Source organism: Pagrus major, chromosome 23, assembly GCF_040436345.1.
Source record: "Pagrus major chromosome 23, Pma_NU_1.0".
Lineage (NCBI taxonomy): Eukaryota > Metazoa > Chordata > Actinopteri > Spariformes > Sparidae > Pagrus > Pagrus major.
The window spans coordinates 11818671-11833946 of NC_133237.1; the positions used below are offsets into that span (position 1 = coordinate 11818671).

The window sequence follows — 15276 nt, forward strand, 5'->3', positions numbered from 1 at the left end:
AGCAGGAATGCTGGTGAGACTGAACTCAACAGACGGTTACACAGTTGTATAATTGGAGTACCTGCCATGCTCCTGATCCTGAGTGTCCTGCCAGAACCAGTTACGCTCCTGTAAACATCCTGTGCTCTTACTGGTGTCTTCTGTGCCACACAAGGATAACAGATCTTGACATAACACTTGAAATGAAGCAGGCAAATGTGTGCTGATTATCTGAAAGGTGATCAAACGCTGAGCTTGTGTCCTGAGTGTGGCCGAGCCTGGCCCACTTTGTCCTGCCGCAGTGAGGCGGCCTTTAAATAACTCTCAGGGTACGAGGTATCAACTGGGCTCTCTCTGTAGCACACTTCACATCCCCATCTGGTCTGCCATCTCCTAACTGAACCCATAACCCACATACAGGCCTGACAGTATAGTAACAGTACAGTACCAGTAACATAGTGTGCATGTAAAGAAAAAAACACACACTCACAGAAACACACACACAAAGCAGCTTGTGTTTTTAGGTTTGAAATGTGCTGTATTAAAAGTATAACCATTCAACTCCAGTTATAGCCCAACAAGTGTTACATTCAGTACATTTTCTGCAAATATTTTACTCCTTACCATTATCACCATTTAGCCGTTTATGATTCAGGTGATGTCTCTTCTTTTAAAACAGAATCTGGTCAAGTTCTCACAAATGTTTACATCTTTATGATATCTGAAATTTGTATAATGTGTATGTTTTCTTTTTAAAAAAATCTGTACATTAACATGCTTTAAAATGTCATGTCATACATGCATTAGTTCAGATAATGTGTTGTCCTCGTGAAATGAAGATATACTAGTCTTACTGCTTTAGTGAACACAGATCCAACACTGATAAAGGTCAAGTATTTTTTCCTATTATAATCAGAAAACTGATACTCCTTGGAGGCCGTTATATTCCAGTGACACACACACACACCTTTCAACCATATCTCTGCTCTGTGATGGCCTCTTGTGAATCTGGGTCAGGCCAGTTCTGGAACTACTGATCCCGTTTCTGTCCGTATAAACTCACAATAGATTTAAAAACACAGAGTGGTGTGGCAGTGGGTTGTTAAAAAACAACATGAGATGTGTTGAAGCTCGGCCAAAGCACAAAGCAGGTAGATTTTATTCTAATCTAATCGAAGTAGGCTAATGAGTGACAATGAATGTTCTTCTGTCCTATGCTTCAGTCCAGAGTATAGTATAGTATAAATATCCCAAAAATTATTGGATGGATTGCCATGAAATTTTGACATTCATGGTCCCTCGAGGATAAATACTACTGATATTTTTGTTATCTGTTGACTTTTCCTCAAACTCCACCATAAGTTTGCCATTTTTTTGTTTTGTTTTTTTGACTGAAATAATTCAACAACTTGTGGATGGATTGGCATGAAATTGTTGGACAGACATATTCATGGTGTCCAGAAGATGAACCCTAATAACTTTGGATTATCCCCTGACCTTTTCTCTAGCATCACCAGCAGGTCAACATTTTCACTTGCTCTGTGGAAAATGTAAACATGTACCTAGATGGACTGGCACAAAATTTGGTACACATATCATGGTTCCCAGATGATGCATCCTAATGACTTTGATGTTCCTGACATTTGAACTTGTGTCATTATTAAGTTAAAATTTTAGTTTGTCCAATCCTTTGGTTTATGACCAAATACAAAACAATCCCAATGAGCCTTAGCTGTGCTTTTGAGTTTAGTGAACATTTTACTTGTTTAGCATTGCCAGCAAGTTAACATGCTGATATTAACTTTTAGCTTGAAGCACCGCTGTGCCTAAACACACACTCACAGAGCCTCTGGCATAATGAGTTGAACAATTACTTATTGGCCCTGCGATACACAGACATTGAGTGATTTCCTTCTTTATCCAGGCATGCACAAACACATAAGACAAATGCGTGATGTTCAGCACGAAACAGCCTACATGTGCTTTTTCAAAGTCCAACATGCTCAACAGGAGCTGCCTTGCTTTCTGAATGAGTCAAAATAGAGACCACACCACCCACTCTGTGGTCTGTTTGGTTTCAACATTAGAAAGTATGGTAGTGAATTAGAAGATTGAATTACCTGTAATTATTATTTTCATAGATGCCTATGTAATGGGTAGATTTTATACACAGACCAATAATACACCCAATGTGACAGAGGTGAGTCTAGAAATGTTTTCTAGGAAAAGTAATTTATCCTAATTAAACCCTGAAATATCAGTTTAACATAGTTGTTGAGCTCAGTCCTGATAGTAGTTGGTTCTTCCAACTCTGAGCGTTGCTCACCGGCACTGGTGCAACACTTGGTAGGGGAAGAGCACGTTGTCTCCAAATGCCAAGTATCTACAGTGACACCGTGAAAGGGAGGGGGAGGACGAGAGCTGAGCAGTGAGCAATAGTTCACTGGATGTGGGATACAGAGTGGGTTCTGCAGCAGAACAAGATCAGATAGCAGATATACCAAGAAAGTGTGAGACTGTCGACTGCCCATGCCTCTAAAATAAGCTGTGAGGAATTGATTTTTTGATTGGATTGGACCCTACAGGCCATGTGATCCCTACAGATACTTAATTTGACTGTGATCAAGTGGCTATTTTGAGGTTCAAAATTATGACTAAAGTCATTTTCTAATTTCTTGTCTGTTTCTGACCCACTGGATATCAATCGAGCAGTAACTTTGGAGGACTTGACAGTAGGAGTGACTGTGATGCTCTCTTCATTGAGTGGAGAAAGATACGCGTTAAAACTAGGAGGCAGAGACGATGGTACTCTGTGGCCATTTAGTTTTCTGCCTCGGGAGGATAGAGTGGTTCTACCCGTAACCGAAGAGAAGAGTTGAAGGAAGACTGAGGAGAAATATGCAGTAGTTTGGCTAAATGACTGGGAGATCTTGAAGAGAAGGAAAGTTGGAAATCAACATTTATTGGGAACACTTGCAAACAAGGTAAGCTGCTTGTGATTTCACACAGAAAAGATATAAATAGGCTATGATACTGTAGCCATCACCCTTATGCAGATTTCCTAACTTGTCGACTAGCTCTCATTGCTACATTCAAATATATTTTCTGTGAGAACAGTTGCAGTTGTGAGAAATGTCAGCAGAGAAAGAGACTAATCTCTGCTCCGGCTCTAAGATCACAGCCCAGCAGGAAGAGTGCAGCTCTAGTGAGAGCTGAGGAGCAGTCGCACCAAATATTAGATATTAATATCCTTTGGACACTCAACATCCTGCTTCCTAGCAACTAGAGCATTGAGAAAATGCAGCATGAGACACACTCAATCACAGGCAAGAAAATATACAATTTGTTGTTATTGCCATTCTTCCATCAGTCTTTTCTCTTTAAATTTAGGCTGGGGGTTTGAGACATCTGAAAATGTGTATTGAATTGATTACCTACTTGTAACACACCTGTTCTGTCACAAGGTATTAATGTCTCCCCATAGCTGTAGAGTATCCCTGGTGGGGACACTTGCACAGCTGCCTTCATGACCCCATTTGGAAGTTTTATTAAAGATGAAAGTTGCTGTATAACATTCTTAAATCACTGAGGTATAATATTTGGTGTTTGAGTGCAACTTGTCTCTGGAAAAAATCAAAAACAACTATAAACAATCTGAGCTCTGATCTGGGTGTACCTAGTCTTGTGATGACATAAAGTTCGCAGATATCCCATATGAGAAACACTATAATCAAAATCAACCATTATCTCAAAGTCAACATCTAACATGTCAGTTTTCTGGCCGTCATGTCACCTTGTGCTGACCTGTAGCTAAAGTGCTTTCCTCTTGGCCCCTCGAGTCTGCAGTATGATGGTTCCATTACAGGAAACTGTAATTAGTGTCAGTAAATCAAACCTATAATAGTAAAACAGTACTTTGAAGAATCAGAACAGGTGAACATCAAGAAATCAGCATCTCTCTTAACAGCTGACAAGACTGTCACTATGTTCATAACATTCAGGAAGTAAACTTGAACCTTGTCTAATGCTGGTATATGAAGCTAGATTTTCAGCCATGCTAGGCAGACTATTAAATCAACATCAACACACTGGGGCTAGCTGGTTAGCATGCTAACTTCAGTAGACATTTCTGCACTATACACACAGGTCTATGACATAATGTAAAAAACTCATATTTCAGCACATTCTTTCAAAATGTAAGTCTTTTTTTCTGTTTTAAACTAAAATCTTCAAATATTGCGCCTTTAACTTTTCATCTAGTGTCACTGGATCAAGATTTCTAGTTGTCCACTACTTTTTGTTTGTGACAAAATTATCTGCAAAACTAATGATATCAGCTTTACTTTATGTTTAGTGTCAAATGTAAGCATGCTTTAATGCTAAACTAAAGTGGTGAACAAGGTAAATATTATACCTGCTAAACCTATTAGCATTGTCATTCCTACCATGTTAGCATTTTTAGATTAGCATTTAGCACGAAGCATGGCTGTGCCTACCTACAGCCTCAAAGAGCTGCTAGTTTGTCTGTAGGCTCTTGTTTATCACAGAGTAAAGTTACTATAGAAGATGAGGTACAAGGCCTATAACATCAATAAACAGCCTGACTCCAAAATATTCAAGCAGTAGCACTATAAACCTGTTTCTAATAATGACATCACAGTTGTCTTCCTTTGTGTAATGTGTTTCTGTGTGAAACAGGATGTTTGGAGAGATTTTTATTGAATTTATTGGAGGCCAGGACATGGAGGCTGGCTCAGCTCCAAATCTTCACTACAGTTCATCATTTGGAAATGTTTTAATTTTATACAGAAAAATGTAGTACATTTAGTACAACAATAAACATATATGTATGTAGGGGATGAGGGTAAGATACATTTTTATATAAAATTCTTGAAGATTCATTTTTACTTTGCAGTAACTTTCATAATCTACCATAAACACAGAACAAGCTGCATGTGCTGAAGGCTGCAGTTGGGGCCCAATCAGGATACATTTCCCCTTTTTGTAAAATATTTATTTCCGTTAATGTGCCTGTGGTGATCCCATTGATTCCTACCATCAAACTATTTGTATCTGAGGCTGTCTCCCCTATGATACACGTTTTAAGCACCGTGTTTTTCAGCCCATATTATTTTCCAGTTCAGTCACACAGGGGAATCACACAGCCTCATCACAGTACTCCAGTGACTCTAATAGCTGTGCCAGCTGGAGGAAACAGAAGATACGTCATATAAAATGGCAGGGCATTGGATTAGCTGGCTATTTCTGTACTTTGTTGATCAGAGAAACATGTATTGTATATACCAGAGCATTTCCAACACAGCATGGGTGAAAGACGAAAGACAGAAAATAAAATGCAGGCTATGACAGGATATACAACAAAGGACATGTAGCAGGTTAACTAGTATTATGTAAAGTAAGATTAAATATCTTATCCTGAAACCAAGCTTTTGATGTAGAAGGCAGTTTGAAAAGCACATAATCACTTCAATGTTTGATTCACTCAACATAAAAACTGCTTCAGAACACAGATTAGTGTAAATTATTTCCATCATGTTGATAGGAAAAACAATCAATAGTTTTTTATATATATATATATCAATCAACAGATGAAATGATTAAGTGAAAATACAACATGCTTTATCACACACCAGGTCCTACAACTATGAGAGTTGACAGTGAGTGAATCCTGAGAGAAGTCTATTTTTAAGTACATCATGAGCAACAAATGTCTGTACTTAAAGGAATAGTAGTAGCAAAAACATAGCTATAGTCAATGAAGCGCTGAAGTATACATCATAGTCATTAGTTTTGTCCAGTGTGAACAATGGACAATGCCTCTGCTAAGGCCAGATGCAAACAACATTAATATCAAATATTGCAAAGGTTCAAATAAATACATCCCATCACTGCACGGCTGTCTTAATTATTTGTTTTTTTTAAAAAAGGCATTCATTCATGAGTTCATACTCCACTTTTCAGGTGATATTCCACTTTACAATAATGACGTTGGGCAGATAATTGAAATTGTACTAATATTTTACCTGTCCTTACTTTACAGGAAACTTCTCCTGTGATTCACCTTTCAATTCCAGTTGTCATTGAGTCAGTTTTGGACAGAGCTGTGCACTTCCTGGTCAGTTTTGTATGAACCGGGCTGATAGTGTGAAGTCACGTGGCTGTGCCCCACTGAGGCATGAGTGTGGGAAGGGCCCACCACCACAGCTTCGTGTCCGGTGAAGAAGAAAGCCTGAGACTAAGTACCATGCCTGCTGTGGGCAGCTTCGGCAATGGCAAGATTCACACGAGACGCAAATACCACAGCCGGTTTGTCAGCAAGGCTGGCCAATGCAACATCCATTTCTCAAACATGGATGAGAAATCACAGCGGTACATCTCTGACATTTTCACAACTTGTGTGGACATCCGCTGGCGATACATGTTTCTGCTATTCAGCCTGGTGTTTGTGGTGTCCTGGCTAACATTCGGCCTGGCCTTCTGGGTCATTGGCCTCCTACATGGTGACTTGGACCATCCTGCAGATGACGACAGTTTTATTCCTTGTGTCACGCAGGTCAACACCTTTGTGGCAGCTTTCTTGTTCTCTATTGAGACCCAGACAACCATTGGGTATGGAGCTCGTTATGTGACAGAGGAATGCCCGGCTGCAGTCTTCATGGTGGTCTTCCAGTCCATCATGGGCTGTATCATCGATGCCTTCATGATTGGTGCCATCATGGCCAAGATGGCACGGCCCAAAAAGCGTGCAGAGACTCTACTATTCAGCCACAACGCAGTCATTGCTTTGCGTGATGGTAAGCTGTGCCTCATGTTCAGGGTTGCCAATCTAAGGAAAAGCCACATTGTGGAAGCTCATGTGCGAGCCCAGCTCGTCAAGCCCCGTTACACAGAGGAAGGTGAATATATCCCGCTGGATCAGATTGACATGAACGTAGGCTATGACAAAGGCACAGACCGCCTGTTTCTGGTTGCACCCCTCACTGTCATACATGAAATTGATGAAGAAAGCCCACTGTTTGGGATCAGTAAGCAAGACCTTGAGACATCTGACTTTGAGATAGTAATTATCCTTGAAGGGCTGGTAGAAGCCACAGCTATGACGACGCAAGCACGCAGCTCCTACCTGCCCTCGGAGATCCTGTGGGGTCACCGCTTTGAGCCTGTCATCTTTGAGGAGAAGAGCCAATACAGGATAGATTATGCCTACTTTCACAAAACATTCGAAGTACCATCCACCCCCAGATGCAGCGCTAAGGACATGGAGGAGAGAAAATTCCCAACATCTGGCGCCAACTCCTTCTGCTATGAGAACGAGCTGGCCTTCATCAGCAGGGATGAGGAGGAGGAAGAGGGAAATGAGGAGAACGACAGGAAGTGTTCATCGGAGCTAGTTAATCAGCAGGCCACTCCTGGACGTGATCAAAAGTCCTCCTGTAGGGAATCAGTGATGTAACCTTTGGCTGTTGCTTGTTTTGTCGGTTTTGCAAGCGTCACATGAAGAGCCCTATGACTGTCATTCTACTGACATGAGGATACCACTGGAGACATTTCTGCTGCAGCTGGAGAAACACTTCTGATCTCTGTCATAAAAGCATGAATGGAACTCATCACATTTCTTACTAACTTTTGCTGCTTCCATAAAATGGTTATTGAGCTTTATCAAATGCAAACAAAACTGTCATATTTCAATTTGCAGATGATCCTAGTAATAAAGTGCATGACATTAGCATAGTTTTGTATGAATATTTTGAGAGATGTTTCATAGTTTTGATGAGACTATCTGCGGGTGCTGTTCACAGACCTCTAATATACAATGTACAACTGAGTGTGGAGTGGAATTGACACTTTGCAGATTATGTTCAGAAAACTAAAACTTGGAGATATTTCTCCAGAATAATTTGGTATAAACAGAGGTGTAGTTCAACAGTGGATTTTCATCTTAATGGTATAACTTGTGAATGATATGACTCAACATTTTACATCATACAATGTAAGTCGATGACTTTAGTTTGATTAGATACATAACACAGAAAATCATACATAGTATGGACTGCATGGAATTGTGGGAGACCAATGACAAGGTAGAGTTATAAACATATCCATCAGGAAAAGGGAAATAAATGTAATATTTAATTTATGCATACTAACAAGGAAAACTAATCAGTCTCTGTCTTAACATATAAGCAAGTGTGAGCCCTGAGACCATGTTAAGTATGCAGTTTCTTTCTCACCAGTTTACCAGTAACAATATTGTTGGTGCTTTACCATTTATGTGTTTTTATGCATATTCCAAATTTGTGCATGAAGTCAGCTGAATGGAAACGCCAAAAATTTTAAACAAACTCTGAGTTTTGCAAAAAAAAAAAAAGGTTTTGCCCTTGGCTGAGGTGGAAAAGTTGTATCAATTAAAGCAAAATGCATGACTTCATGATCGTGATGTACACAGGCCCACATGAGTCCACAGAAGCTTCCATTTCATCGAAGATAAGCTTGTGTGGAGCGATGAGGAGACTATAATGCTCACCTATATGCCATGCTATCACGTCTTCTACATTTTTTTCCAATGGGGTTTGACTAGCACTCTTATTTACATCACTTCAGTCTACCCTCTAATTCTGGTGTGGTTTAATGACACCTGACTGGGGAATTAGTGCAAACTATTCATCTTTAGGCACTTAAATTCATTATTAGCGTAGTGGTAATGGATGGAAATGCAGATTACTTTGCATGTTGTTTTGCAGATTTTCTGTGAATCTGGGAAAAATTGGATCAGAACCTTGCAAGTGTGGTTAACAGTGATGGAAGTGTTTGCTTCACTACCCTTGATTATTGTTACGCTACGCCTACCAAACTCTCTGTTCTCCCATGGCACATATGCACTTTACAGTGATAATGTCAGATTTTGGACTGGAAAATCAAAGCATTGGGTCCTTGTTTTTACTCAGTCGTGACCTAGACAAAAGCAGGTTTATAATTTCTTGGAGACAACCGTCACTCTTTCAGCAGACACATCAGCTGTCACTGCCAGACTTGATCAGCTACGCTTACTAGCTACTACTTACAGTTGCTGTAGCATCATTATATCCAACTAAAACAACTTAGGCTAAAGCTAACAGCCCTACACCTAAGGGTCCTCATCAGTCGATGATAGAAAACCTGGAAAGAAAAGATACAGCGTTGTTCTTTTGCTGCAGACGACACAGATTATCTTAGCTTGTTTTATATATCTTTGGTCCAGGCTACTAAAAATAAGACAGATTTATATTTTTCTTATTTCCAAATTCCTTTTAGTTTTAGAACTAACAATGCCATCTCAAAAATGTTGGCTAAGTTGCCAGATTGTAAATCAAACCAGATCAAATGACAGAGCTGCAAATATTAGTCTGCACTCTCATATGGTACCATCCAGGACCAGTTTCCACACAGTGAGGGAAATACTATACAATGGATGTGCTAGTTGTAAACAAGGCTCTTAAACAATGGCGTAACCTGTGACCCGACACAGAATATTGTAGTCTGAAATGCTGCTGGGCTTGGAGGTAACACTGGGTTATGTCCCTGTAGGTAAAACTAGCTAACAGGCATGTTTGCAGCTTACTTTAGAGCCGAGAAACACACCGTTTAATCCTTTTCTTATACACTTGCTCTTGTATTTTTAGTTTTGGAGAGGCTAAAAAAACACTGGCACCCTCCACAGTTATTAAATGTAGAACATTTGAAGAAATCCAAAGCTTCATGTGCCAACTGTGATATTGCTGCAAAATTGCTGGAAGGGCATAGGGTTTAGCCAATGATTCATTTTCTTTCTATAAATGTGCTGCTGCAGGTTATCCTGACCTGTGTGAATCTACAAAGTACAAAATTAGAAATAACCAAAGAAAAATAACACACGTCAAAGTTTAGCCCCATCTGTAACCGGGAGAATCTAGCTGTAACTGTTCACATATTGGTTATCAAAGACTCGACACAATTTTTGAAGGCCCCCGCACGCAATAAAGGAATCTAACTGAGGTGATCTGAGATGATACCCTGTCACATGCAAGTGACAAGTTAAAACAGTAAATCTCAAAAACAATATTGACCAAAGAGAAGCCCTGGCACACAACACGAAGTACAGTACTGAGAATATCTCTGCTTGGATGTGGATGTAAAAGCCAACATATTAATAACTCTTGAATCTTTTGGATGTTCATCAGGACACATTTCTTACATTCATACGTTCTGTAATTGCTCGTGCGAAACTTCTGACAGTAAAATTAGGATGTTTTAACAAGCTCCAACTCACATTTAGAGTCTTGATGTAATGATATTTTATCTAACAATTTAAAAATCAAACCGTGCAAAGGACGGTGAAAAATACATTTGAAGAAGTCTGAAATGAGTTTGAGGATTATGTCACAATAATAAACAATTGTAGAGAAATCAAGCCATACTGTAGCCATATGATGTTAAAGTATATTAATGTGAAAAACTGCAGTCCAGCAGGAAATCAAGACACGTTTGCTTAATCATACCAAGAGCGTTCTAGTTTCACTCTGGCCTGATCAAGTTGTAGATCACACACATGCCTACAAATAACAATTAACTTGCTTCATAAAATTGCCCGTGTCCAAATTAACCTTTGATACATGCACTTTATGTATTATTTTGGTTCTACTTTTGAATTCATTGATGTCAACAGTTTATGTTGTTTTTCTTTGTTCTTGGCCAGTGGCATTACTCTTTTTTTTTCTTTTATTATTAATAGGACAGGTAATAAAGATATTGGGTCAGACTGTGTAGCACAGTTTCACTTCTCCCAGGTGAGATGAATTACTTTTTCCACCACATTTCTCAAACTAAAAGCTCCATGTGGGTTAACTTATACACCTGACTGCCATTTCAGCAAATCTCAACATATTTGTATTTATATTTTGCTGAGTGGGGCTGAAAATATCATAATAGGGTTGCTCTAGAAACGGTGGCTCCACCGCCAGTTGTGCCAAGAGCACGGACAACAACTTCCTGCATGAAGAGGAAGAGGGAAGAACTCCTTATTTGTACAGTAGTCAGGCTGTAAATAAATGTATTAATTTTTTTGGTTTTATGATTTTTCTGTCTGAATAGACATTAAGTATCAGTGTTAATATCACAACTTTTCTAAGCAAAGCAAGAAACTGTAAACACTCTCTTTGCTTGATGGACTGAAATAATGTCTACCGACCTCTTCCTGTCTTCCACTAAATGCATTTGAAGCAATCTTCTCTCTGAGTTGCACATTGTTTTCTCCTCAAAGGGTTTTAGTTTGTTGTGAGACAACAATTTATAAATTGACGAATAAAAGAACTATCCTGTTGATTACCACAATAAAAGATATATCTCACAAAGCCAAACGTTTTCTTTTTCCCTTCAGACACAAAGTACAGGGATAATCTTACCAAACATGTCCACTGAATACATTTGTTGTTGAGTTATAGCAAATAAGTGCAGCGGGGAGGGAAAGAGGGAGCGAGCTGTTTGATAAACACGGAGGAATGGAGTGTAATTTATGGCTGTGATTTGGTGGGATGGTATCTGGTTGGGGTCAGAGGTTTCTTCTTTCACTCTTATGCAATCCATCAGGCACGTCTTTGCATATGTACAGAAAAGACTTGGCAGTCCTGCTTGATTTCACTGCCCTGTGACCTTGAACACTGGAAAAGAGATCACATGCACATAAGCACACTCACAAAGACACACACACACAAACACACAAACTTAAGTTACAGTAGCTTTTGTCAAATTGGACAAAACTCTGTGCGGGCTTCTGCTCCACCACACTTTCTATATCAGCTGATTTTTTTGTTGTTGATTTAAGAGCAAAGAAAGTTTAATATACATAATTAATAAGTTAATAATTGCTGCTATATTGTCACTGTTGTTTTCACTCTATTCACAAAAGCTCCCACTGATGGGAAATGCTTAAAATTCCTGTAAAGTATAGAAATATAAGTAGAATGTCATTGTGTTTATGTGTTGGTGGTACATCTATCCAAGAATAATCTTATCCTGATCTGGTTTTATTCAATTACCCGTTATGACCTGTCGTCCATAGAGCTGAAGAGTGGGTGGATGAGATATTTAAATGTTATCTTGGTAACACATCCCATTACAGTGACATTTAACAGAATAGACAGCTCTATCCTTTCATGCATTTGACTTCCAGGAACCTATCTGAGCGCCAAATGAATGTATAATTTATTGCTTGAAGGGCGCTGTATCCTCTGAGAGATCGTTGTGTGATTGAAGGAGCACTGAGAATAAACTGGGATGCTTCTCACCCACTCGGCAGTGTTGGAGGATGAGAAGCTGTGGAGGGTCAGTCTTCCAACATACAGAGTGGGCTGTTGGAAGGCAAATTCAACATTAATTGCGGCAGCTCTATTCTTTGCTGGTTTCCCTCAGCTGCCAGATGGAGGTGGAGGGTGGAAAAATAAGTAACGTGATGCAACAGCTGCACTTCCTTTCCTAAAGCTATAACTTCAAACAGTCATATTGTTCCTGAATATCCTCTTAACTATTAATTCTGACTAAGACAATGTGAAGTTCTTTAATATAAAGTTTCTTTACGATACTTTATGCTAAATCTTGGCAATGTGGTTTCTGCAGACCACGGTCATATGGGTCACCAATGTAAAGTGTAGCCCACTGAAATGAAAAGCAGCATTTTGCTCCAACACGTTTACAAAAGTAGTGTGAAGTCATGTTTTACCAGATTTACAGCCATGTTTGTGAACATCGTCATATTTACTTTTTTTGTACAAAAAAATATATTAAATGCAATGTCAGTGTTGAACCTGTTAAATTTTAAATCTAAATCTCAATGTTAAATCTAATGTTCATGTTGAACCTTTCCATTTCTTTTTGTTCAGTTCTAAATTTTTATGTGATGTGCTTATGGTCTGGTTAGATTTAGGCACACACAGAAATCCAGACGTCTTATCAAAAATATCCATATTTTAAATGTCCCTAAGTCTTCTTATAAATATTCCTTGGTTTCATGCTTAGATATTTTGAAACACCATTTCAGACAGTGTTCGCTTGCTTGGCTGCCTTCTCGCCAAGCTGACATACCACCACCATCACCTTCTTCTCCTTCTCAACATGACAGTCAGCTCATATATATGCAATTAGCCAAGTATTGTTAATATGTTGATATGAGTCTTTTTCAACAGGTTGATTGCTCTCTTTGTGATAAGCGATGAAAAGCTGTCTGTCTCTCTGGTGCAGTTTTAAGCTCCTCTGTGGTTAATATCTGTCATGGATAAGCTAAAGAATGTCAGTTGGAAGCCTCCATGTTTTTGGCTTGATGTGTCTCTTATGGAAATGTAACCACCCATCTACCCTCTGATGTAAAGAGATTTTTGCCATAATCAGTCAGTGTTGATAGGAAATGGGCGTCGATGTAGAAGACTGGCTGAAAATAAGCCTTAAATCTTGTCGTCCTTGGCCGGGGGACAGAACAAGTCAAAGAAAACAGTCTTAGCATCTTCTTGATATTAAATTGCAGTTTCCCTTTCCTGTCACAGAATAATCAGATAGCTAAGGCAGTGTCATGTTATTATTTTGAGGGGTGTGGACAACTTTGAGGTTAGGAGTGTCTTCCATTCACAAGGAATGGAAGACCCGTGGATGGAAAACCCACCCTGTCTGGGAAAATCGGATAAAGGAAACTGATTATATAATACTAGTTTTACATGTACAATAACCAAGTACTATACTACCCTACTATAATACTTATATAGTACTAGCTTTAAAATATCGTAACAACTTCATTTTAGTGTGTTATAACCCATTCTTAAACGTAAACGTTAAGTATGACCTTTTCTTCTATCATCCAGGCAATCCAACGAACAATGTTGAAAGCTGACCGTGTATCTCATCTGCCTGGTGTGTCTACAGGCAGGTTGTTGAGGTTGTTGTCAACATGAACATGTGACCAGAGCACAAATGTCTCCTGAGGCAGACTGTCTGAATGTGACTCAGCAAACATTAGTCACAGGTAAATGCTGGTTTCTAATTTAGTGTATGAGCACTCTTGCTTGACAGTTAAAGCCAGTATCACTGACCACCAGCAACATACGAGTGTTTACTGTCTGATCATGTATCTCTTTAACTTATTTTGCTTATGGAGACATTCATCGTCCAGCTGAGCACATCACTCAGCAGTGCTAGCTGCTCCAGCATCGACTCCTGCAGACATACAGTATTTGATTACAGCAACAGGCTGATTGGATTACAGGAGGCACTGACTCAAATACCTACAGCAAACAGAGCAACAGGAGAACTTCCTGCTGGGGATGAACGAGCAGAGAGGACACCAACTATTCAGTGCACACAAACACCAACAGGGTCGGCCTGGCTTATCACACTGAAATGATCTGCTCAAGGACACTGTACGATAGAAAACTATTAGGGCTTACGCAAACCACTCTCTCATCCTCAATCAACCTGTCACTTGAGGATTATTCCTCTCTTAAGATGTTGTCTCCATCTATTCACTGATGTCGTTCCTATTCATTTCTCATTTATGAATTTAGTGGATTTTTGACAGCACAGTTAAATATTTGGGTTATTGCCAAATTAGTTCATTTAAACAAAAAATATGGTTTTCAGTAACGTCTTAAAGGTGCACTATGGAGTTTTTGAGAAAGAAATTTTAATCAGGAGAGAAAGAGCTTAATTGACAGATTTTTTTATGCCTAAACAAACTACATAAACAAACTCTTCCTTTTCATGACTGAATAAACTGAATAAACAAACTGACCTTAAAGGACATTTTGAGCCCAGAACTATGAACTGCATACAGTGGGTTCCTGAAGCACCCCTTTGCTGCCCTCATGTGGTATAGTCATCTTGCAACACGCAATTCCCATTGTCAGCCAAGTCTTTAAGCATTAAGATACTGTATGAATGTAACATAGTAATATATTTAAAAACACTGATAGACCTCATTATTACCACTAAGACAATTCCAAGGTTTAATTACAAATTAATTTTAAATGTTGCCGCTTTAAATGTTGTTTGTTGTTTTGCTTTTTATCCGTCTCATTGTCAATTTCTGCACTTTTACCATTTTTGATTTTATCTCGTTTAAACCACATATTTCTCCTTTGCTGCCACCTCCTAGTGTCGATGATGATTATAGCTGTATTTGCTTTTTTGGGTCTGACATCAGGGTAAATCTCCATCAGTGTTCTCCTCGCTTTAAATAAATTAATGAATACTTCCTGCTTATCTATAACATTTAGCTATTTT

At 39.0% G+C, this 15276-nt stretch overlaps 1 protein-coding gene across 1 annotated transcript; it reads left to right on the forward strand.

Moving 5' to 3' along the window:
• The first annotated feature begins 6175 nt into the window (after positions 1–6175).
• On the forward strand, positions 6176–7453 carry kcnj12b (potassium inwardly rectifying channel subfamily J member 12b). Its single transcript, XM_073494103.1, has one exon. It carries the CDS (start codon positions 6176–6178, stop codon positions 7451–7453), a length of 1278 nt encoding a protein of 425 aa, XP_073350204.1.
• The last annotated feature ends 7823 nt before the right edge of the window (positions 7454–15276 follow it).